The following is a 23,909-nucleotide window of genomic DNA, read 5'->3' as shown; positions in this document are numbered from 1 at the left end:
GCATGTTTACAGACTATTACTTGGGAGAAAGGAACTTGGAAGACTTTGGGAACCTGTAGGGCCATATCTGGAATCCTTTAGGGACCTCCAGGGTCCAGGGAGGCATGATGTCCATATATGCATGACACTAGCGATAAATGCACCTACAGTACTAAGTTTGTTGTAAATTTTACCATGCGTTTTCAAAAGGAGGATCAAAGATCAAAAGTGGCCTCCAATAATTTGGTCCCAGCCCAAAGGCGGCAGCACCTAGATCAGATTTGAGGTGCCTTTGGGCATCCTGTGGCCAGGGGGGGGGGGGGGGTTACCAATATTCTACCAGGTTTTTTTGAAGATGAAAGAGTGAAGATTGGTCCCTATTTGGCACTAGCCCCAAGGAGGTCACCCCTGCATCTGCCACAATAATCTTGAAAGTATGCTAAGACACTCACTGATGTATTTACTCAATGCTCTTCTGGTTTTATAAAAGCAGCAACTCTAGATAGAGAGGGGGACACTAGTGCCCACAGGTAAAAAAAAGAAATGTATATATATATATATATATATATATATATATATATATATTTATATATTATATAATGACGAAGTAGGCTGGTAATGCATTTCAGTCCAACAGTGCTATCTATTCAGACCAAATTTTCGACGAATACATTTGTCTTCCTGAAGGTCGACAATGGCAGTTCTGAAGAAAGACGAATGTATTCGTCGAAAATTGGTCTGACTAAATAGCACTGTTGGACTGAAATGCATTACCACCCTACTTCGTAATCTTTTCTGTACTGGTACCAACACGCGGACTACAAATATATATATATATATATATATATATATATAATATTATATTATAATGTGTAATATTTCGAAAAGAAGATAAACTATGCATTCTCCAAGATATTAATCTTTGTACTTTGTACCTATTAGCTCTGTTGTAACTGGTTCTATTTTGTGTGGGTGTGTGTGGGTGTGTGTGTGATTTTCTTTTTAACGATAGATTCCTTAATTTGGGGGTTCTGGGACCGTTTGGACATGGTGGCTATTTGGACAACTTGATGGTCTGTCATCCTTGGGATGCTACTTGCCTAGTTTGTTGAAAATCTGTCATTACATGGGGTCTTAAAAGAGAATCTGAAAAAGTTTTTTGAAAATGCATGCATGACTGTCGACGGACGCCAGAAGATAAACTGTGGCTATTTGCAATATTAGCTTAAACCTTTTTTGCTGTCTTGAACCTTTGGCTAAGATGAATTTAAAATCTAATGAATCAAAGTCATTGGATTTCAAGAAAACTTTCTTCCATTTCAAGTACATCATTTTCATTTTCTGGCTTGCGATAATACAGATACTTAAGGTATGTAATGTGATCTCTGAAAATATAGATCAATGATAAAGGTGTAAAACATGTAAACTCGCTTACACTCAAAGTGTTCTATGCGTTTACCACAAACTCTGGACTAGGATAGTGTGAAATTGCAGTTGATTAATTTAAAGCAAACAGGATCCTGGCTTCATTTCATACTGTCGAAAAGAAGAGTGGTAAGTCTCACATTTGTTGTAAACTGTGTTGATGTCTTTCAATAATGCTATTTATTCCTAGTCACCAATTAGAACAGCATCATCTGACTCCTCATATATTCTAGAAATACAACATTACAAGTGTCTGGTCTATAATGACCCGCATCTGCCACTAATATGGGTTGTGTGCAGTCAAATCTGTTTGCCCTGCAACTATACACTACCAGTTGCTGACAGCCTGTCTTGCTGTTGCATCAGACTTCCTTCAGGAGTTCCTTAATAGCTGCAGCTTTGTCTGTAGTGATCAGAATATATTCTTGATTAAACTTCTTCCTCAAATTGTCCCAATTCCAATGATTTTACAATTTCCCTTCCACTGTTTAACTCAAAGAAAAGCTGCTGATGAAGTGGAGGGAAGGGACCTTTTGGAAGTGTTAGGAACAGAAAATGATGTTATGTATTTTGTTCTTTATCTGACTTCTGACTGCTTTTTCGCCTGCAAAATTGAATTCAGCCTTCATGCTGCTCGCATTTCCGAAAAAAAATTGTGTGTTGATAAAAATGTTATTAGTGCGAAACCTCAATGCAATGGGAAACATTTCTTTTAATAAAGGTGCAGATACAACACGAAAAATGGTAAAAGTAACACTTATCACAATTTATAAGCGTTTTATGAGCTTGAAGCCAATGAGAAGGATGCTGTTTGTATTGATCGACTGATGAATCCAGAGTACTAGGAATAGAAATGCTAAACATTTCCTTTTTCTTTTCTTTTTTTTTTGTATCTGGCTGTTTTCTGTAAGTCATTGGGTGAAACCGCGCAAAAATATGACAAAATCCACTTCCATACAAATTATCACGGTCATATGTTGGTCATTGATAAACATGCCTTTGCCAAAAGTTTTGCAACAAAAGACACAAGTATCGACTAAACATGGATGCAAATCATCGCAGTCAAGGAAAAAGATGTTTGAAAAAATCTGCTGAATGATTTAAGACCAATTTTTGTGTGGTTACACCTTAAGCACACTTTGAAAGCTATGTGAGATGATATGACAAGAACATCCTCTAAACAAATGTCCAAACTCATGAAACTTTTGTAGAGTAGCTTATGGATAATGATGATCTTGATGACTTTCCCCCTCCCCCCCCCCCCTTGCCCCCCCCCCCAAAAAAAAAGAAAGAAAAGTATTGCAACATAGACACAAGTATAAGCAGTAAACATGAGGGCAAATTACACGTTATAATACATTAAATATCATGCAATCATAATTTTGTTTTTTAACGAATCCTACGTTGTACTACATAATTTGAGACTTTGCTGTTGTGTGTATACCTATTGAGCACACTTGAGAGCTAAGTTGAGATTACAGTTAAATACTCAAAAGATATGTTCTATTCGATGCTACTTACAGTTGATTTCTGTTCTGAGGCTTTATCTGAAGAAAATGTGAGTTTAATGTAATACAATACTTTCAATCAATGCAAGAATATACAACTGGGTGTAAGGATAATCATTAAGGTTGTGAATGGAATTCTAACAATTTGCCCTTGAAATATTGGATGTAGAAATTACGTTCTGTAAATATTGGATGCACAATTAACGTTCTGTGGCTCGTATTCGTATCTGAAATTATATTCACGATAAACATTTAAACAGATTTATGCATAAATTTAACAGCTATGCAAATTTTTAGTGAAATATAGGTAATTATTTATGAGTGGAACGTATTCTACTGTACATCAGTGATTCTCAGCAGTAAGATTAAGACCACAGACGCCATCACTGGGTACCTTTCACAGATAGAGATATAAGCCTGTAGAGGCACTATGGCGGCCAATTGCATTTAATTAAATGGAAATATATGCAGAAAATGTATAAAGGGAAGCTTGAAAGTTACTGTTTACATCATAATTGTATTCCCTGACCTAAAAAACATAGGTTTAGACACCAGAATCTATTTTCTGCGGGTTTTATGTCCAGATATATAGCGACTTATTCCTGAGTGTACTACATTACTGATATACGAAGATACGGGCTTGCACAGGCAATATAGCGGCCATTTTGTATGTAATTATATGCAAATATATGCAAAAACTATATAAAGGGATGCTTGAAAGTTGCTAAAGATAACATATTTGTATTCCTTGACCTAAAAACATAGGTTTAGACACCGGAATTTACTTTGTGGGTTATATATCTCGAGATATAGGCATAAATAGGTTGTATGGCGGCCATTTTGAATTTATGCAAATGAGACACTGATCCACCACTCGAATTTTAGGGAACTTTTAATATGTTGTTTTGAAAGCTCTTCCGGGTCAAATGCAAGTGGAATCGTTTCTGTTGCAATTAGTTGTGGGTCATTTCATATTTTGACTGGACTAAATCCCAAGAGACCGCATTATACACAAGAAGACTATCTCGTCGCTTCTATCATTTTCCGTCACTCGTGTTTTCCCCTTATTCTTTGCTAATAATGAACATTTCGATTGAACTTAACGATGGTTGTTCACACGTGGTTCCTTTGTTGTGAGGTGTAGGTATTTTCTTTTTTTATCGTTCTTGGGAGGGGAAAGAAGAGTAAAAGAGGGAAAACTTATTTAAATAAACGAAGGGCACGTACGCTCAGCATCCACAGCAAGCCGTCTTTTACATCAGCATCGTTGATTATCATCACTTGCACTATCATCAGGCATCACTCGGATAATTTTGTCCTTTTTTTTATAAACATTTAGAAACACGATCACCATCACTCGAGATAAACACGTAACAGTGGCAGATCCAGAGGGGGCGCATGAGGCGCACGCCCCCTTTATTTATCGTGGAAAAAAAAATAGAAGTGAAACCCGGAAGTGGCACCAGAAATATTAGTTGCGCCCCTCCCCCCTCCTGTACAGAATTCCTGGATCCGCCCATGCCTGTACGAAAATAAATGTCAACAGACAAAGTATCAACAACCTCCCTGACAACCACATAAACATTACCACAGAGCACACCGAAGCGGCTGGCATCAAACACCCTTCGAAATACTGCAGCAAAGCGCGAAATCGCCGTTACGAAAATGCATGTATATATACACAGTGCGAGGCAATTGAAAGATTACCTTTAAATATTTCAGAATATGAAAGGAACAAATAAAGTGATATGAAACGAAAGAAATCGTACACCAAACGAAAGGTATAACGACCTCCAATAGGCCCTTAGCCGCAGCATATCAATAAACATGACGTATAAGCACACGGAATATGCGTGTTTCGGATTCCTCCCTTCTATATTTCTTTCCTGAACTATTCCCAATTAACCGGAGGGCCAAACCCCAAAAAGTCGCTTACTTAAGGAATGAGTTGCACTCTCTCTACAAACTAAGTAGACCATGCTTATTTTCAAGTTTTTATTGTAACAAACAACATTCCACTGGTCTACCTCAAAAAATTTGTTGCGAAAGCCTCCAAATCCAAGATGGCGTCCAAGATGGCCGCCATATTTACTGAATTTGTTATTTAAATGATAGAATTTGATAGAAACATCAAATTTCAACAAATGTGATGTCATATGAAAGAGAATAAAATTGTCTACAAGTTGATACCATTTTTTGTGGATCATTGTGATAATTGGATTGAGATTTTAAGGAAAAAACACTCATTTTTTGATATTTTTCTGAAAAAAGGAAAATCATGAAAATGCTTGATTCAGCATAAATCAGAGAAAGACTGAAGGATTATCTTGAAACATCTCAGGAATTTTGTTTGACATATAATTAATATTTGGAGAAAATTAGGGGTCAGTACCATTTTTGGTTCAGGAGTTATAATGTCTCAAACTTGAAAACTCACTATGTAAGAATGGCCACTTTAGTTGTGACAAGACTTTGTTGGTCGTAAAACAAGCCTGTGCGCGCCAAGACTACTACACGCACCACTGGCACTGGCGCTTGTAGCAGTGCCAGTGGTGCGTGTAGTAGTCTTGGCAAACGCAGACTTCTTCTTTGACAAACAAGGGTTTGTGCCTGCAAACTAACTTTTCATACCAAGTGGTAGCTCAGGTGACGCTGATTGCTATTATTTCAAAGTAGATCTGAAGCAGATGAGATGAAGCAAAAAATATCTTTCAAATAGAGGTAGAAGCTTGAAATAACCTTGCTATAGAAAGTTTAAAACAAAATTTGGATCAATCACTCAAAAAATTCAAGATTGCAGGCCATCAAAGCTGACATAGTGTATTGCGCCAAAGTAAATGTATTATTTCGATTTTTATACAATTTTGTCTGTTTTGGTGTCTTTTCATATGGTTTTTATATATTCTGAACATTTTAATGCTATTTCAAACCATCTTAGGTTTTTATGGAGATATTTTTCAGAATGCACCATGAATATTTCTTTAAAAAGTTACAAAAAATTAGATTAAAAATGTTTATGAAAACCATGCAGAAATTAAAATCTCTCCCATATAATCAATATTTGGAGGTCAGTATTGTATTTGGTTCAGGAGTTATAATGTCTCAAACTTGAAATCCCATTTTACATAATATGTATTTGCACGCATCTGTTCCCAAAGACGTCACAGAGGGTCAAATCCAAGATCGTGCATACTTTTCGAGTTCCACTCTCTCTATAAACAAAACCATACATAATATCAAGCATACTAAGCAATGTTCCGTAAGTACACCTCAGTAGATTTGTTGCAAAACCTCCAAAGTACAGATGCGGTCCAATAGGGCCGCCATTTTTATTGAATGTAACATTTCAAACATAAAATTTGATAGAGACATTGGATTGCAACAAATTTGATGTCATATGAAGGAGAGCAAAACTTCCTAAAAGTTGATATCAGTTTAGCTGTGTATTGTGAGGGGGGGGGGGGGTTGTTTGCTTCTCTTTTTTTTTGGGGGGGGGGGGAATCCATATTTTTATATTCTTTTGAAAAAAGGAAGAAATGTAAAAATGCATGATTTAGTATTTATCAAAGAAGAACTGAAGAATTATTTTGAAACCTGCGATTGAGATTGAGATTTACTGAGATTGAGACATAATTCATATTTCTGGAATTACAGGCAATATCATACACTGTTGACAAGTTAACATCTAAAACTTGAAAAAAATTATATTCATGCATTATAAATTTTGCATACAATGTGTTTACATGGTCACATGTAATACTGTAATGGTCTAGTGACTTGCAAGTACCTGCATGCAAACTAACTTTTCATGCCAAGTGGTAGGTGACGCTGGTCGCTATTACTGTAGCATTTCATCATAGTAGATTGTTCTGAGGCAGATAGGATTGAACAGAAAGTATTTTCAAAAAAGAGATAGGAGCTTGGAATTTGGCACAAATTTTTCCAATGTGTAATGATTAGCGATAAAGACAGTATCCACACAAAACTCAAGATGGCGGTAATTAATCGAGGTTGTCGTTCAAGGCATTATTTCCCATTAGTGCACGTAAAACAAAAACCCAGCTTTACTTAATTCCTCAAGCTAGTTCTAAACTGTGAGTTAGGGATAGAACAACTAATGTACAAACTTAAATCAGTATATTTAATGCTAAATATTGTTAGATGTACTAAATAGATCTGATAAGAATGTTTTTTTTATATCATTCAAATTCAAATTCAAATTCAAATTCAAATTCAAATTCAAATTCAAATTCAAATTCAAATACTAAATTGTTAACAGTTATCATGGTTATGGTTTCTTGAAAAGAAATGGTGATATCTCCGTATGTTTTAGGCTTTATTATGATTTTTTTACATGGTAGAATGTTTTGTAATACAACTAACCTGCACATATAAATCGAATGTGATATCTCTCCCAATGGCAAACAATACCTTAAGTGTGTTGCGTCAAAGTTAAATCTCAACTTATAACTTACAATTTGATATATATTTCTAATCTTCTAATCTTTCTATTACATGTTTCTATACATCCGAACGATATTGTACTAGTGTAAACCATATTGAGGGTCTTTTCTCTTTTTCTTTTTTTTTTTTTTGGGGGGGGGGGGTTGGAGCTCATTCCAGTGTTTGGGTAAGGCCCAATCTTTGATTAAAGAAAAGAAATGCTTCTGTATCAAAGATATGCTTTTGTACTTGTATGTTACTCTGCTGTTGTAAAAACGTGAATGATGATGGTACACTGCAAAAAGTCCGGTGTTAAATAGTGAACACCGAGCTGGTGTTAAATTTTCGGTGCTTATTTATGGTGTTAAATTAACACCTACGGGTGTCATTTCCAAATTTTAAACTGTTTTTTGAAGAGTTTCTTAGTAACTGCACTTCTTGTTGATTTTCAATTGAAACAAGACGATCAAGAATTTTACATTAAAATACTAGATTTTGGAAAAAATGTGAAAATAAATTTACACCAAAGTAACACCAGCTGGTGTGGTCCCTTATTGAAGCTGGACGGGTGTTAAACCATTGATATTAACACCAGCAAATATCAAATCAACACCATGTGGTGTCATTTTTTAATTAACACCAGTACAGTGTCAAAATAACACCAGGTACAGTGTCAAATTAACACCACGAAGTGTCAGGTGAACACTTTTCAACACCATCACAGTGCATTTTTAACACCTGTGGGTGTGGTCCTTTATTGAAGTTTGATCGGTGTTAGATTTAACACCCGTGGTGTTAAATCTAACACCGATGTTTTTACAGTGTATATGTGTAGTAATGTCTTATCCGTAGATATGTCCTTGAAAGCCCTTCTGATCCGAACCCCCCCCCCCCAAAAAAAAAAAAAAAAAAATCCGACATGGCGGCAATTTCTCAACGTTGCTCTTAAATGTGTTGTGCGAAATTACTTTTCAGTATATTGTTCGAATAAAATTTTCCAAATTGATTATTCGTGCTGTATATTCACATTTACAAATAAGCATGCTGAAACTGTATTTACTGTTATCAGATTTTTCTTGCATTGTTTTTGGGCTGATTTCATGTGGGTTATAGTGTCACAATTGATCTGAACTTACGCCATTGGTAGATGCTTTCCCATATTAGATATCAGGATCACTCGAGAGTGAAAATGTTCATTTTCATTTATATTAGAGTGACCTCGGGGATCACTCAAATGACGAGTGATTCCTATTCAAAGGCAGGGCTCGACACTAACGTTGGTCCGGTGGCTCGGGGCCACCAAAATGTCAGAAATGAAGAATTTGGTGGCCTGATCGGGCCACCAAAAAAGTCTGATATTTGCCTTTGGGCCACCAAAAATAAAAGTTAGTGTGGAGCCCTGCCTAAGGTCACTCTAAAATAAGTGAAAATGAACATTTTCACTCAAAAGTCACTCCAATTTCACTTTAAATTCACCGTTTTCTGTTATTCACTCCTCACATCAAAAGTAAAAACTTCCACTCGATTTGTTTTTTCTTTTTCGGAGAGTAGAATATCTCTGGTTTTAAAAATGTGTCCATAAAAACCTAAGACGGTTTAAGATATCACAGCAGACAAAATTGTATCAAAATCGAAATAATACATTTAATTTGGCGCAATACACTATGTCAACTTTGATGGCTGTCATCTTGATTTTTTTTTTCTTTTTTTTTAGCGGTTGATCTAAATTGTGTCTTAAACTATTTTGGTGCCAAGTTTCAAGCTATTGCCTCTATTTGAAATTTTGTTTGCTTCATCTCATCTGCTTCAGAACAATCTACTTTGAAATAATAGCAATCAGTATCACCTGAGCTACCACTTGATATGAAAAGTTAGTTTGCAGGCACAAACCATTGTTTGTCAAAGAAAAAGTCTGCATTTGCCAAGACTACTACACGCACTACTGGCGCTGCTACCAGCGCCAGTGCCAGTGGTGCGTGTAGTAGTCTAGGCGCGCGCAGACTTTTTTATGACCAACAAGGTCTTGGTCATAACTAAAGTGGCCATTCTTACGTAGTGAGTTTTCAAGTTTGAGACATTATAACTCCTGAACCAAAAATGGTACTGACCCCTAATTTTCTCCAAATATTAATTATATGTTAAACAAAATTCTTGAAACGTTTCAAGATAATCCTTCAGTCTTTCTCTGATTTATGCTGAATCAAGCATTTTCATGATTTTCCTTTTTTCAGAAAAATATCAAAAAATGAGTGTTTTTTCCTTAAAATCTCAATCCAGTTATCACAATAACCCACAAAAATGGTATCAACTTGTAGACAATTTTATTTTCTTTCATATGACATCACATTTGTTGAAATTTGATGTTTCTATCAAATTCTATCATTTAAATAACAAATTCAGTAAATATGGCGGCCATCTTGTACGCCATCTTGGATTTGGAGGCTTTCGCAACAAATTTTTTGAGGTAGACCAGTGGAATGTTGTTTGTTACAATAAAAACTTGAAAATAAGCATGGTCTACTTAGTTTGTAGAGAGAGTGCAACTCGACCTCTGTTTTTAGCTTTTGGCCCCCCGGTTAAATGCCCGAATAAAATAATGACTAGTTTGTTACACTGATTTCTTCTTCTGAGGTAAGGAAGTTCGTTCGTCCGAAAACAAAAGGATTGACACTCCGAAGGTTTGCTAATCGGGCAATGCCCCCCCCCCAAAAAAAAACAAAACAAAACAAAACAAAAAAAAAACAGCCCACAAAATGCTCGTTAATCAAAACATTGGTTAATAATGTTAAAGACGATAATAATAATAATAAAAATAATGATAATAATAATAATAATAATAATAATAATAATAATGATAATAATGATAATAATAATATAACAATAGACAGAAATAAAACAATATATGGCCCCCCATAGCAGTTACCCGCAGCATGATTACATTTTCGAATCAACAAACATGGATAGGCACAAGGAATATGCGTGTTTCGGATTCGAAATAACGCCGTAACCATCGGAATAGCGCACCCGTTTTCTTTTTTTCGGAATAATGAACACCACGGAAATGAATAAATGATTTCAAACTAAGAATCCATCGTAATTCTTGCCTTAAAGATTTTCCTCCCTTCTATATTTTATTCCTGAACTATTCCCAATGCCCGAATAAAATAATGACTAGTTTGTTACTCTGAAACATGGTGTTGTGAGTTAAGGAAGTTCGTTTATCCGAAAACGAAAGGATTGACACTCCGAAGGTTTGCTATACCCATCGAACAATGGGGGAAACAAAATAATAGTAATACATTTTATTTTCACACTAGGTACGAACATCTGTACAAGGTGTAGGGAATTTGCGTGTTACGGAACATTTTATCACTTTCGCATCAGCGAACTTTACGTGCATTGGGTACTACAAAAATGCCTCCCCCCCCCAAAAAAAAAAATGTATATATAATTACACCAACGCTTGAGCATAACAACAAACAAGCAATCAAACAAACAAATAAACAACTTAAGATTTAATCTCATAGCTGCTTTGAATATTTCACGTTCCGTCTGCATGACTGTATATATACTTCTTTTCAGAATTATCTCTCGCTTCCCGCTTCACAACTAGGAAATAAACGATGTCAAACTACAGGTATATAAGAATTAAACTTATTGTCTTACTCTGAATATAAAATTCATTATTTCAAAAGTTCGTTTATCCTTGAATACAACAGGCTCGATACTACAGTACTCCGAAGGTTTGCTAATTCGACAATAACGCACCTATCCAATCACAAACATTCGTGCATTTTCGAATTATGAATCATAATTTGACTATCACATTTACGAACATCTATTTTTCGTGTAGGGAAGTCGCGTGTATCTGAATGTTTCATTTTCGTCCTAATGAACCTTATGGGTGCATGGGTACAACGAACATGAACCTCAAACCCCCCCCCCCCAAAAAAAAAAAATAAAATAAAAAAAGAAAGAAAGAAAGAGTCAAGTCAAACTAAGAATCAGTCTGAATTAGTCGCTTTGAAAATTCCACGTACCGTCTGAATTATCTCTCTGTCCAATAAAGAAATAAACGATATCAAACTATTGTCTTGTTTTGAATACTATTTTTTTTTTTTTTGCTTTTCTGGGGCCCGTTGCATAAAACTTACCATTGAATTTCAATAGTAACTACCGTCAGCATCAATGATTATAAAATTTACCGCTGATTTAAGACTTACCGCATAGAAAGGAGCGGTAAGTCCAGCGGTAAGGGTTTTATGCAACAGGGCCCTGATTCAATAAAAAAACGGGCAATGTAACGCGCAATTGCTGAAGAAAGAAAATATATTTAATGACCAAATAACGGCGAACAAATCCTTCTAATTTCTTTTTTCCTCTTTTTGGGGGTTAATTTTCTTTCTATACTCAAATGGATTTTACGTACACGCAATTTTAGTGAAACCATTTTCTTTTTGGTCGGCATTCTACGATAAGGTTCCTGTGGGTTCCTGTGGGTTCACCCTCGCCAAAATTGCGTGATTTCTCTTAAATACTATGAACCCGAATGATCTCTGATTGGTAATTTAGTCTATTTCATGATCAACAGTTGTTTATTTTCTGCTTGTAAAAAAAAAAAAACAACACGTGAACAATTGGTAGGCCTTATACTGGGTCTTGTCATGTATCGTACATCTCTGTTTCGTTCAGCCGAGCGAGCCATGCCATGGCAATTGCGACGCACGTACGGCGCACTCGCCTTTCCCACACGTGCACATTCCCTAGTTACATGCAGCCCGCATACCAACATGTGATGTATCAGGTGACTTACAAATGCAGTGAATAATCTGCTAACGGTGCCGTACTTACAGCTAGGGTAAGGGAAACTAAAACTTTTACAAATTGCTTCAATGAAAACGGCATCGATGTATGTATACATGTTACCATTCTTAATAGTATTATGTGAATCAGGTGAATTCCACGCCTGTCTACTGTTCTCATTCCCGACCGCTGTGCTACTACTAGTACTTGTTGAGTCTAATCTTGCAGTGATTCTTGCCGGCTAGCGGCTGTGGATGTGGCCATTACACACACACGTGTGTACTGTATTCCATGTGCGCCTTGGATCACGGACGCTTTTAACGAAATTTGGACGAAACTGCCGAGCTCCGAACACGCATTTTCCGAACGAGCAACGCATTTGCCGAACGAAATTGAGCGGGCGGTCGTGCGTGAAATGCGTCCACAAAGCGTCAGAATCGTTGCTACTGGATCGATAACGAAATTTCGTCCAAATTTCGTCCAAATTTCGTTGCTACTCGATCGATAACGAACTTTCGTTGGAAAACGAAATTGACGGAGGCGTTTCTTATTGCGCGTACTGTATGTATGCCCATGATTTTTTATCATGGCTACTACTAAAAACTAATTAATTTGATGCTTATTTACATCAATGTAGGGTAGTTTGTAAAACAGTTGCACTGTTACAAAGACATTAACCAATCTACTAGACGATGCATTTCTGTATGTCATAAAGGAAAAGCAGGTATTGAATAAGATTAGGCTGTCAGCTGCATGGCTAATATTTTGTTAGACGTGAATCTAATTTCCTGTGACAACACATATGATACATTATACTGTCATTATAATGAAGTAAAACAGATAAAAGCTGATGAAGTGCCCAGGGAGTCTCTTAGCAAAACCATCACAGTACCTGATTTTCATGATATAATCACATAATCACACGGCAGATACCTACGACTCAATGAAAATTAATAAGAATAAATCACTTCCTACAACATGCACACGTACAGACCGAAGTGTCAATTTTAACAACCAAAATAACCATATGATTGTTTAAATGTTACTAACTGACAAAACACTAAATAGATATCATAATACAACTGCACAGAGTGCCCTCTGGAAAATGTAATTATCAGGTCTTTGATAAAGAATATAAACAGTAACAATTTATATAATGCCGTTGCATGTTTCATCAACAGTAGCCATTGCTACTGATCAATGTCTTGCTTATTTCATTGTAAACCTTAGTAATAGTATCTAGGCAAACACAGCAAGCTGGCAACATACCTAGAGTCTGTTATAAGGGAGTGTGTATCAAGTAAAGATGGGTACTAACCAGTGAGTCCAGGGAGGATGATGACGATGGGTGTGGTTCTACCATCTCTGGCCCCACTGTCCTCCCAGTGGAGCATGATTTCACCCCCGTCAGGTGTGCTCAGCTTTTCACTGCATTGAATGAATGACAGGTACATCAGCATAGAGATCCATACATACGTGACACACAGTACAAAGTCGCATACCTTTCAAATCCTGTTGGTTTGGGGAAAATATTCTCTACATATCAAAACATCTCACAGGTATATGTGACCGTGCATCACAAAACGAACAAAAAGTCGAACGCAGTGATTTTGTGTGAGGACTGAAAATACGATTGTAGGTGTAATGGGGCAACCTAGCCAATATGAGTTTTTCATATTTTCTGAAAGAGCAAGTCTTCTTCTACATTATGTTAAAGTTTGGGATCATTATGCCAAACAGGAAACTGTGTTTTTTGCAGTTTTTCTCAAACACTTTATTGTAGAGCAGAGTGATTAGATGTTTCTAATAGAGTCCCCTTTTCATTTCCTAAAAACCCTGTACACACTCTTCACTTGCAACTCTAATAACTTTTGAAAGGATAATGCTACTGCCTTGGAAGTTGTCATTAATCAAGGACAAAATGTTTTGATAAAGCATGCCTAATTTCAGCTTAATCTGATAATCCCTTCATTATTATTGCTCCGGTGATTAACACCCTGTTTTGATTTATTTTTGTCCCATTCATGGCAAAGCTAGCGTGGCTTGGAAAAGATTAACCGCTTGAATAGGTCTTTACTTCAGAGCCTCTTTTCTCAGTTCACACTTTTCTAGAGTGTATGCTTTCTTTCCAACATTTAGATAGGTTAGGAGAGTCCATTTGAATTGAGTTATACATCATTCTAAAGCTTAGAGTCTGCTCTTTTAGAATCTGCCCATAACTAAGAATCCATGTCTGGCAACTTTTTGTTTGTTTTGTGGTGCAGGGTCACATATGATACATCGATGGTAGCATCAGGGACTGGTAATCCGAGGCCTAAATGACCAGCCTACATAAAGTTTGAGGCAGAGGTAAGAAAATTACAATGTCGCAATGCAGGAGTAAGGCTTGACTTGACTTTTAATCTTATCTCTCTCTTAAAAAAAAATGAATGCAAAAACCAGGGAGTAGCAGTAGATTGACAGTTACAAAAAATATGTTTCCTAACTCCCAAAACAGAGATAAAAAGCAGCAAAGATTTATACATGCATCAAATTTACTAATGTATCCATGTGGTGTAAGCTACTAAAGCATATACTTCAGATATGTAACATAATGTCACTGTCGAAGAACATTTATTTCTTCATAATAATTGTATTCAGTGTATTCCAGTGGCTGACAAAACTCACTGTTTCTTCCAAAACCATACGAACCTTCGATAATTGTGCTTTGGTGTAAAATACTGAAATAAGCTGTGTATGACTGTCTGCAAGTGGGTGTCAAAAGCCCAGAAAGTTGGCCAGTAGCTATGTGAGAGAAGTGGAAGGTGTGTCGTCAAGAAGCTTTTCAATTTGGGGTTTCCACACGCAAGCACTGGTTTCTGCAGAAAAACATCAAAAGACAATAAGGATGAAAATGTACACTATCAAAAGACAATAAGGATGAAAATGTACACTATGTAGCTATGTACACAGTACACGTATATATTAGCCATCTCCCCTTTAAAACATCAAAAGCCAAGTTAAGTCTGTTAAATTATTACTGCCCACTACTGTCATTGCAGAGTCAAAATAATTTTAAACATTCACTCATCTCTGGTAAAACCACTGGCATGGGGAGGTGGTAGGCTGATAAATAGCAAAGCAAGCACATTTGTACTGAAATTCATTCAACAACCATTTTAAAGTTAGTTGCCTTTGAAGAGGATGAGCACTTTGTTTTGATCTAAGTAATATCTTATCACCACTGTTACATGTATGTGATCAATGAAAACATCATGATCTGTCACACTTTTTTAGCTGAAATCTTATCATTCACAGAATATCCTAACAGGTAATTACAGGACTGAGTAATCACACACAAAAAAGTTAGTATTATAGAAGCTGGGTAAATGCATCTGTTTAAATGACCAAAACCATACATTGTCTCATCTCTGCTTCTTTTGTTTGTAGATCAATGTCCACTGCCATTTTTCACTGCCTTCATCAGAATGTGTGCAGTTGTCATGGAGAATTAATAATATGCAGGGGCGAATCCAGGAATTTCGTAAAGGGAAGGGGGGGGGGGCAAACAATATTTGTTGTGCTACTTTTGGGTTTCATCTCATTTTTCTTTTTATTTCTTTTGTTATAACAACAAATGAAGAGGGCCCCCCCCCCCCCCCTGGATCCGCCACTGATATGTAACACTATATTTAGACTGGTTATTGTGCATAATATTTTCATCTTCATAGATATTTTGAGTCATTGCATTATGTGCAATGTACATAATAATATTGGCATCATGTTGAACCTGCCGAGACATGGTTGTAGGATCACAAACAGGTACGTATGATACTACACAGTGTGACTGTATGCTGAATAAATAATCTGAATCCCCTGTTCACACATAAATGCACGCACACACACACACACACACACAAACACAAAAGGCACTTTGCTTTCATGTGATCACCTTATGTGTAAATATATATTTATATCGATGTCAGAAGGCTCTTCAGTCAAGAAGGAACTACATATTCCCTCACTACTGTACATTGAGCCACTGTATTATTGTACAATTAAAATTCAATTAGAGTAAACCTTGTGCAGGTTGACATACTGCTGGACCAGAGAAACTCTGTTGACTTATATGAATGTTGACTGACATGTCACATGCACTTACATAGAGTAAATCGTGATAACTTTAGTTCAGTCACCTTTAGTTGCTAATGAACACATGTAGAGTTATGAGAATATATACCACGGACTGCTGATGTTAAATCTTGGTATTTACTAATGATCATTCAAATTCTTTCCCTTTGCTCTATAACATAGATATTTGTAACACACAGAATGACAAGTTCAGCCTCAAGTCTTGTAAGCAGATTAATGTATTGACCAGCCGAGACATATAATTAGCCATATTGACATCCTTTCCTAATAAAATATCTTGGTCACACCAATGTTCTGAACAGTGTTATGCATTTTCATTTCAATGTGAAAATCTTTGAAACAGGCCAACAACTATAATGAATGTTTATAGTAAAATAAAATGTAAAGCAGTAGTGCTGATGACCAATAAAAGAATCCATGAAAAAACAAGAGACCCGCGGGTCTAGCGCTCACCTGAGTATCGCAAGTTCACCTTTCACGCAGTCACTAATCTAAATTATTTACAGCTCCACCAAAATTTGACCAGGCATTCTCAAGTAGAAGATGAAAATGTATAATAAAGGCCCAATTTTTTTAAGATTCCTTAATTTGGGGGGATTGGGGCCCCCTGGGGCCCTCTGGGTGGGGCATGGTGCCCATTTTGATAAATTGAGATCCTGACCCCCTAGGGATGCTACGTGCCAAGTTTGACAAAAATCCATCATGAGGTTTTCAGGAAGAAGATGAAAATGTACAATTCAGGCCCCCATTTGGACCCTTCCAACCACCCCCCCCCCCCCCCCCACCCAAGAGGGGCACCCCTGGATCTCCTATGAACAAACTTGAAACTACAGTCATTAATGTACTCACTCATAGTATTATCTCAGCTCTATAACTTCTGATTCTAGAGAAGATTTATAAAGATTCCTTCATTTGGGGGGTTTGGGACCCCTGGGGGCCCCCTGGGTGGGGCATGGTGCCCATTTTAACAAATTGAGATCCTAACCCCCTAGGGATGCTACCTGCCAAGTTTGGTGAAAATGGGTCATGGGGTTCTCAAGACGACGATAAAAATGTACAATTTAGGCCCCATTAGGACCCCTCCTCACCCCCTCCCCTGGGTCCCAAGGGGGGCACCCCTGATTCTGCCATGAACAAACTTGAAACTACAGTCATCAATGTACTAACTCATAGTATTAACTAAGCACTATCACTTCTGGTTCTAGAGAAGAAGATTTTTGCAGAATCCTTAATTTTGGGGGGCTTGGGCCCCCTGAGGGCCCCCTGGGTGGGGCATGGTGCCCATTTTAATAAATTGAGTTCCTAACCCCCTAGGGATGCTACCTGCCAAGTTTGGTGAAAATGGGTCATGGGGTTCTCAAGAAGAAGATGAAAATGTACAATTTAGGCCCCATTAGAACCCTTCCCCACCCCCCTCCCCTGGGTCCCAAGGGGGGCACCCCTGATTCTGCCATGAACAAACTTGAAACTACAGTCATCAATGTACTAACTCATAGTATTAACTTAGCTCTATCACTTCTGGTTCTAGAGAAGAAGATTTTTACAGATTCCTTAATTTTGGGGGGTTTGGGCCCCCCTGGGGGCCCCCTGGGCGGGGCATGGTGCCCATTTTAACAAATTGAGTTCCTAACCCCCTAGGGATGCTACCTGCCAAGTTTGATGAAAATCGGTCTTGGGGTTTTCAAGAAGAAGATGAAAATGTAAAAAGTTTATGCACGACGCACGACGGACGACGGACGACGGACGACGGACGACGGACGACGCACGACGGACGCCGGACGAAGGGCGATCGCAATAGCTCACTTGAGCCTTTGGCTCAGGTGAGCTAAAAAATCCATGCAATTGAATGTACTCATAAACACATACTATCAAATTACGTTAAAAAACTCATGATCATATGAGTATGTATGTATACGTATACGTATACGTATACGTATACATTACATTATATGCATAATGCATGTATTCCCTTTCAACTCTCAAAGAATAGCATAATCTATCACCAACATGTTATACATATCCTCCCATTCATGCCTTTTCACCAAAAGAAGCCATATATACATGTACAGTTGTAATATTACCTGCACAACATATCTGAGGTAATATGCAGTGTAAATTGCTCCCAGTCCCACACAGACAGTGGATGCCAGCCAATTAGATCCAGCCTCTGTATCCCTGGAATCCATGTTCTTTTCCATTTCAGTCAAAAGACACAATGTCTATAAAAAGAGAGAACAAAGGTAGAACAAAGGCAATCAAAATGATGCAACAGAAAATATGCAATTGCTTTGAAAATGTCCTGCACACAAAGATTTATCTCTGGACTTGAACTTGTTTAACAATACCTGTTTTGAATGTCACAACAAAGTCATGGACATGTTTGCTTTGAGCTGTTATCAAAGGACAGAAGGAACTACAAATAGAGCTGTCAGCCATATGATCCCAGCCGCTAATGCAATATTTGCTTTGAACTTTATACACACTGATTCCCGCTATGCGAGCACACTTATCTTTCCATGAGTTCTTTCCCATACACAGTCAAAAATAAAATGGCTGACATAAAAAATTTGTGAAGAAAAAGTTACGGTAGGTGTTGCATACATTCCACCCATATATTGGTTCACATCTCTGATTTTTTTTTTTTTTAACTCACTCTCAAGATTTTTAAAAGTCATGCTACATGTATGATGAGGTGTAGCTGAATTTAAAACCAGATGCCTGTTGAAAGAGATCACTGTCAAATTCAGATTCTTTCCAAAGTAGCATATAGTTGTTGAGTAAACAGATAAGGTCAACAATCATAGATACCAGGGAATTCAGCCTATCCTATTTTAATTCTAATTCATCATTATCATTCACTTGAAGGAACCACAGGTCAACTCAACAAATTAATTGGCTCTAGAAGATGTTATATCAACAACTTTTGAAGATAGAGAATTTGAAAAAGATGTACCAGATATGTTGAATTATGTTATGTCTTTATGAATGATTTCATTGCTTTGAAAGTGTTTTTGTTTGTTCTCTTTTAAGATTAAAATGAATTTCCATATTTGTTATCTAAAGGATAATTTTGCTTCCAATAACATCTTTTTCAGTTTATATCTTTCAACTGGACCCTATGGAAGATCAGCAGTGGCCTATAACCAAGACAGGTAATGGGTAGCTTTCTAGGCACAGTGTTCTATGTAGAAAATTATCACAAAAAGGTACACATCCATTATAAAAAGGCACATTTCTACCTAAACAACTGAGCAACCAGTTCCCGTCAGGCTTTGGACATCCACTAAATTCAAAGTGAAAGGGCAGCCCATGTTAGACTTGACAAATCATATCTTGTGAAATCTACTGTTCATAACGAAGAGTAAACGTTTCCATAGAATTAAAGATGAAATAAGAAAGTTATGGAATTTGATGTCTAGCATAATTCCAAGAAAATTTATATCACTTGCAAAGTAGATTTAAAAATGCAAATTAAATAAGGTGATGTCACCTCACAACTCTCCTCACTCATTGTGACATGACAAATTATAAAAATCATATTTTGGTCAATAAGATTTAAACAGCAACCGAAAGTCTATTCCCATTCGTAATCATCTTTGCAAAGTTATTTAAATGCTTACAGGAGACCTCCAGATAATTTTCAGACTTTTATATTTGCACAACTATTGATCAGTTATATCGAGTACAGAGTTTCAGAATTTATAGTGATTGGGTTGAGGAATAAGAATGTTTTCAAAATTTATAGCAAATTGAAATGAAAAAGGATGACATGGCAGCCTCACCATAAGAATGCATGAGTTGGGGCTCAAGGAAGTAGAATAAAAGAAGAAGGAATGCATACATTCTACACAGGTAAAGTGGTATCGTAATGGAATTACACAGCTACAACCTTTGTACATTCTGAAATACTAGTATGTGAGGCTCCTACAATTTGTAAGTATACTGTTCAGTGTAACTTGTTTAAGATTTTTCAGAGTATCTGTTCAATGCCTCAAGGACCACAATAATTTCCACAAATCTATACATAGCACACACATTGCCTATGATGTAATCTAAAATACCATGAAGTTAATTTTTCAAAAAATTATCATTTATGCTAAATTATGCTAATTTATGCATAATGGTGCATGAAATCAGACTATTTGGTGTAAATCACAAATAAAGCTCAAAACAGGCACATTTTTTGTGTAAATATTCTTTTTAGTGTCCTTAGCAAATGTAATAAAAAAAAATTGTGATATCAGAAAAAATTCTTAAGTATTTTATTGTTTTTTTGAATTTCTTATGTATTTCTCTGTTTTTTCGACTTAATGTTTTCCATTGTTTTTTCGATGGAATTTCTTCGCGACATCGCTGCGAACAAGAAAATATGTTATTCATTGATTTTAATCAATAAAACACCAAAATAATCATGCTTTTATGAAATTTGCCTGCAAGCACAGTTTGCATTGAAATTGTACACGAATTCACGTTTTTGAGCAATTTTTGGTCTGACATGCATGTACATATTTATGCGTAACTTCGGAACCGCGCACCCGGGCGTCGCAAATTTGGTGTCAAAAGATGCGGGAGACTCGAAAGAAAAAAGTCATGAAACGTCGCGGTGATAGCTTTTTGCGATTGCGATACATCGCGGGGAACGTCGAGGGGGGGCCTCGGAGGCCGCCCCCCCCCGGCCTAGTTAGGATTAAGTGGTGTGATGCCAAAGAATATTCTTCTCCATGTACTTCAAAAAAAAAAGAAGAAATTTGGCGTATGTTTTGTGTACACATTGTAGGTCAAATGTATGGTGATAACATCTGATTTATTCTAGAAACACCAGGTTTTTTTTTAAACAAAAACATGTAAAGCTCTATAATTCCATAGATTTCTTATAAATGCCAACATGGAGTGGTGTTCTACTGTAAAAGCACCTCACTGCAAAAACAAAAAGAGCATAGCATGAGCAGTCATCCCTGCTTACATTCACAATCATGCTACCAGGACTCAAAATTCCTTTATATTACTCTGCCATGGCCATTAACCAGTGATGAAAGTCATCCTCTTCATACATATGGCATTTTTAAGGTCAAACAAAGCAATGCTTTTGCACTCTGTCAAAACCCTTGGATGCCTGGATTACTTTGATAACTTGGCATGTATGTAGATGACTCCTCTGAAGAATCAATTTGAATGATGGAGGGAGGGAAACAAACAAACAAACAAACACACACACCCTCTCATAAATAGGTTACCTGACAACCAGGAGACAAAGAAAAACTGAAGAAATAGATTCCTAGTTTTTAAATCTTTTCCCCAAAGTGAATTTCTTGCAATACATTGCAGTGGTAGCAAATAAACAAAGAGACAAATCTAATTGAATTTCGATGATTTCACAAGACATCAGAATAACAATGACATGTTGTTGATTTGTTAAATTGATACTGTGAATATGATAGGTACAGGTCTCTTAAAACATACATACCTTATTATGATAACAATGGTCTCTACAAGAAGTTAGTTTGGCTAGTAACCCTAGTTAGACTATAAGTAGTGTGACCTCATTGTGCAACTATTTTAATAGCAGTTTACTAAATTAATTCGTCTACAACCACAAGTATGAGTCATGAAGTGTAGATCTAATGGTTAGATCTCTAGTGCTGTGTTGAGATCGGTTTCTTTTATAGAGGTGCGAGGCACGCTCAATGAATGATTTGCGACACACAGTTGAGCTTATTTTTGGAGAGCATTTTATTTGAGAGCTGTGTTTGGGAGTGTCCCCTCTCCTCGAGCTTCAGATTGCAAGTCTTTCCTCAACAATACAATTCTCTTCATACATTGAATGGAAATGGGTGAATGGGGGTAAAGTCTTGTTAATGAAAGGTTTTTTAGTTCAATGGGCAGGACTAGTTTTAGAAAGGAGGTAGTCATCCTCGGATGTGCATTCAACAATAATTCTAAGTAATCAATGGGGGAAGGGTAACACGGTAGGATGTTTGGGTTGGGCTCAAACCTGGTCATAAACTTGAAGTTGAATGGAGCTACAACAACCTTCAGCACTCTGTTGCAGTGTTGGTATACTCAAGGGATGCTGAAGGTTTGTGATTCACATCACTATATGTGGAGAGTATTGGTTGGGGTCATTGACTGCCTGTTAAGGTGAAGTGACATATCCAGTCATCATAGTGGAATGGGAGGGGTAGTCTGATATCATGTATCATTACACAACACTAGACTCTAGATCGATATTTGTGCATGTGTTTGTCTCATAATGTCACAATACAGTCGACAATGCAGTTCACAGGACAAGATCCAGGAGTTGTGGCGTGCACCTGTAAACTTAATCCAGCTACTTTGGAGGCAAGGGCGGGAATATGGCTCAGTCTGTAGCACGTTGAACTTCACATCCAAGAGTATTGGGTTCGAGTCCCCGAGTCTCACTGAGCAATGAAGCATTGTTGTGTGTAATTAAGCATTCCGTCCCCTCTAGTATAAGAGGCAAAAACACTCTGCCCCTCGGATAGGACATTAAATGGAGGTCCTGTGTCTATGTGTAAGCCACATCACATGCACGCTCAAGAACCCACTTTATTCATTCATTGCAAAAAGAGCAGGGTGCCAACCATGTGAAGTGGTCCCCACTCCAACCCGCACAAGAAAACGGGCAAATGATGCCGACCTCTCATGGTTTGCCCCGGGTGACTAGCAATAGTCAGCAAACGGTATCAACCAGGCACATACTGTGCCATACGTTTGGATGAATGAATGACAGGACAAGATCACACTTAAAATTTTAAACCATGACTATAAATCTAGGTGGTCTATGACTCGTGAGGATATAGGATAGACAAGGCCAAGGGGCTTTTTAAATCAACAGTCAGGCCGAGAAAGCAACCTGCATGTATTGCTGCTGTGTTTGAAAATAACTAGAACAGCAATTAACACAGAGCAAACGCTAGATGTGTCCTACTTACAAACATAGTTAGGGGGAACCTCCTTACGAAAGGTGAGTGAGAAAGCAATGCGACGGTAGCCAACACAATTTCTAACGTGTGGGGCCGGAAAATCCACACCATTCACGATAAATAAAGCTGTAGCTTAACTGTAGCAGTAGCACTAGCAGCAGAAAAAGTCCAAAAGGAATCACGGAGGGTACTTGCCAACGTTTACATGAATTGTATCATCATGGTTATACTAAGCAAATAATCGAACTTGGCGTGGAACTTACCTAATTTCGATATGCATACAGGAGCTGGCTACATACAGCAGCACAACAGGTAAATGCGATATGGGTACACGGACGGTTTATGGGCAACCATGTACCAAAAGTAAGAGTTCCTTTGTGCACCACTCCCACCCTCTCCTAGTATCCGGAGGCACTAGACCCCCGCCGCCCACGCCTTCCCTCACCCCCTCCCAAGTATAAAAGTCGCGTTTACCATGTATAGAGCATTTTGAATAAAAATTCTAGGGAATTAAACATAATAAAAGAAATCACTGCGAAGGCATGGAAGAACAACTACAGTGGCTAGTTATTTTCTTCAAATTTTCTTTTTGTGCTTGTAAATATCTGTAAATAAACTGTATTATAATGTAAATAGCACAGTCTGCAAGAATCGTCAGCCTATGAAGGAGGCAGAC

At 37.3% G+C, this 23,909-nt stretch overlaps 1 protein-coding gene across 1 annotated transcript in view; it reads right to left on the bottom strand.

The window, feature by feature from the left end:
• The window catches only part of LOC139713157 (protein ABHD1-like), a 35,177-nt gene extending 11,576 nt beyond the window's left edge, over nucleotides 1–23,601 (bottom strand). The window contains exons 1-4 of the mRNA XM_071624907.1: nucleotides 23,497–23,601; nucleotides 18,371–18,508; nucleotides 14,850–15,016; nucleotides 13,477–13,586 (exon numbers count right to left, since the gene is read on the bottom strand). Coding sequence (XP_071481008.1) covers nucleotides 13,477–13,586; nucleotides 14,850–15,016; nucleotides 18,371–18,487 — 394 coding nt within the window. The 5' untranslated portion in view covers nucleotides 18,488–18,508; nucleotides 23,497–23,601. The remainder of the gene's footprint in view (nucleotides 1–13,476; nucleotides 13,587–14,849; nucleotides 15,017–18,370; nucleotides 18,509–23,496) is intronic.
• Between the last annotated feature and the right edge of the window lie 308 nt (nucleotides 23,602–23,909).

Source organism: Diadema antillarum, unplaced genomic scaffold (genome assembly GCF_040938485.1).
Source record: "Diadema antillarum isolate AM-2024a unplaced genomic scaffold, OU_Dant_1.0 seq00001916_RagTag, whole genome shotgun sequence".
NCBI lineage: Eukaryota > Metazoa > Echinodermata > Echinoidea > Diadematoida > Diadematidae > Diadema > Diadema antillarum.
The sequence above is the reverse complement of the archived record's forward strand: the minus strand, read 5'-3'. Positions and strand labels throughout refer to the sequence as shown.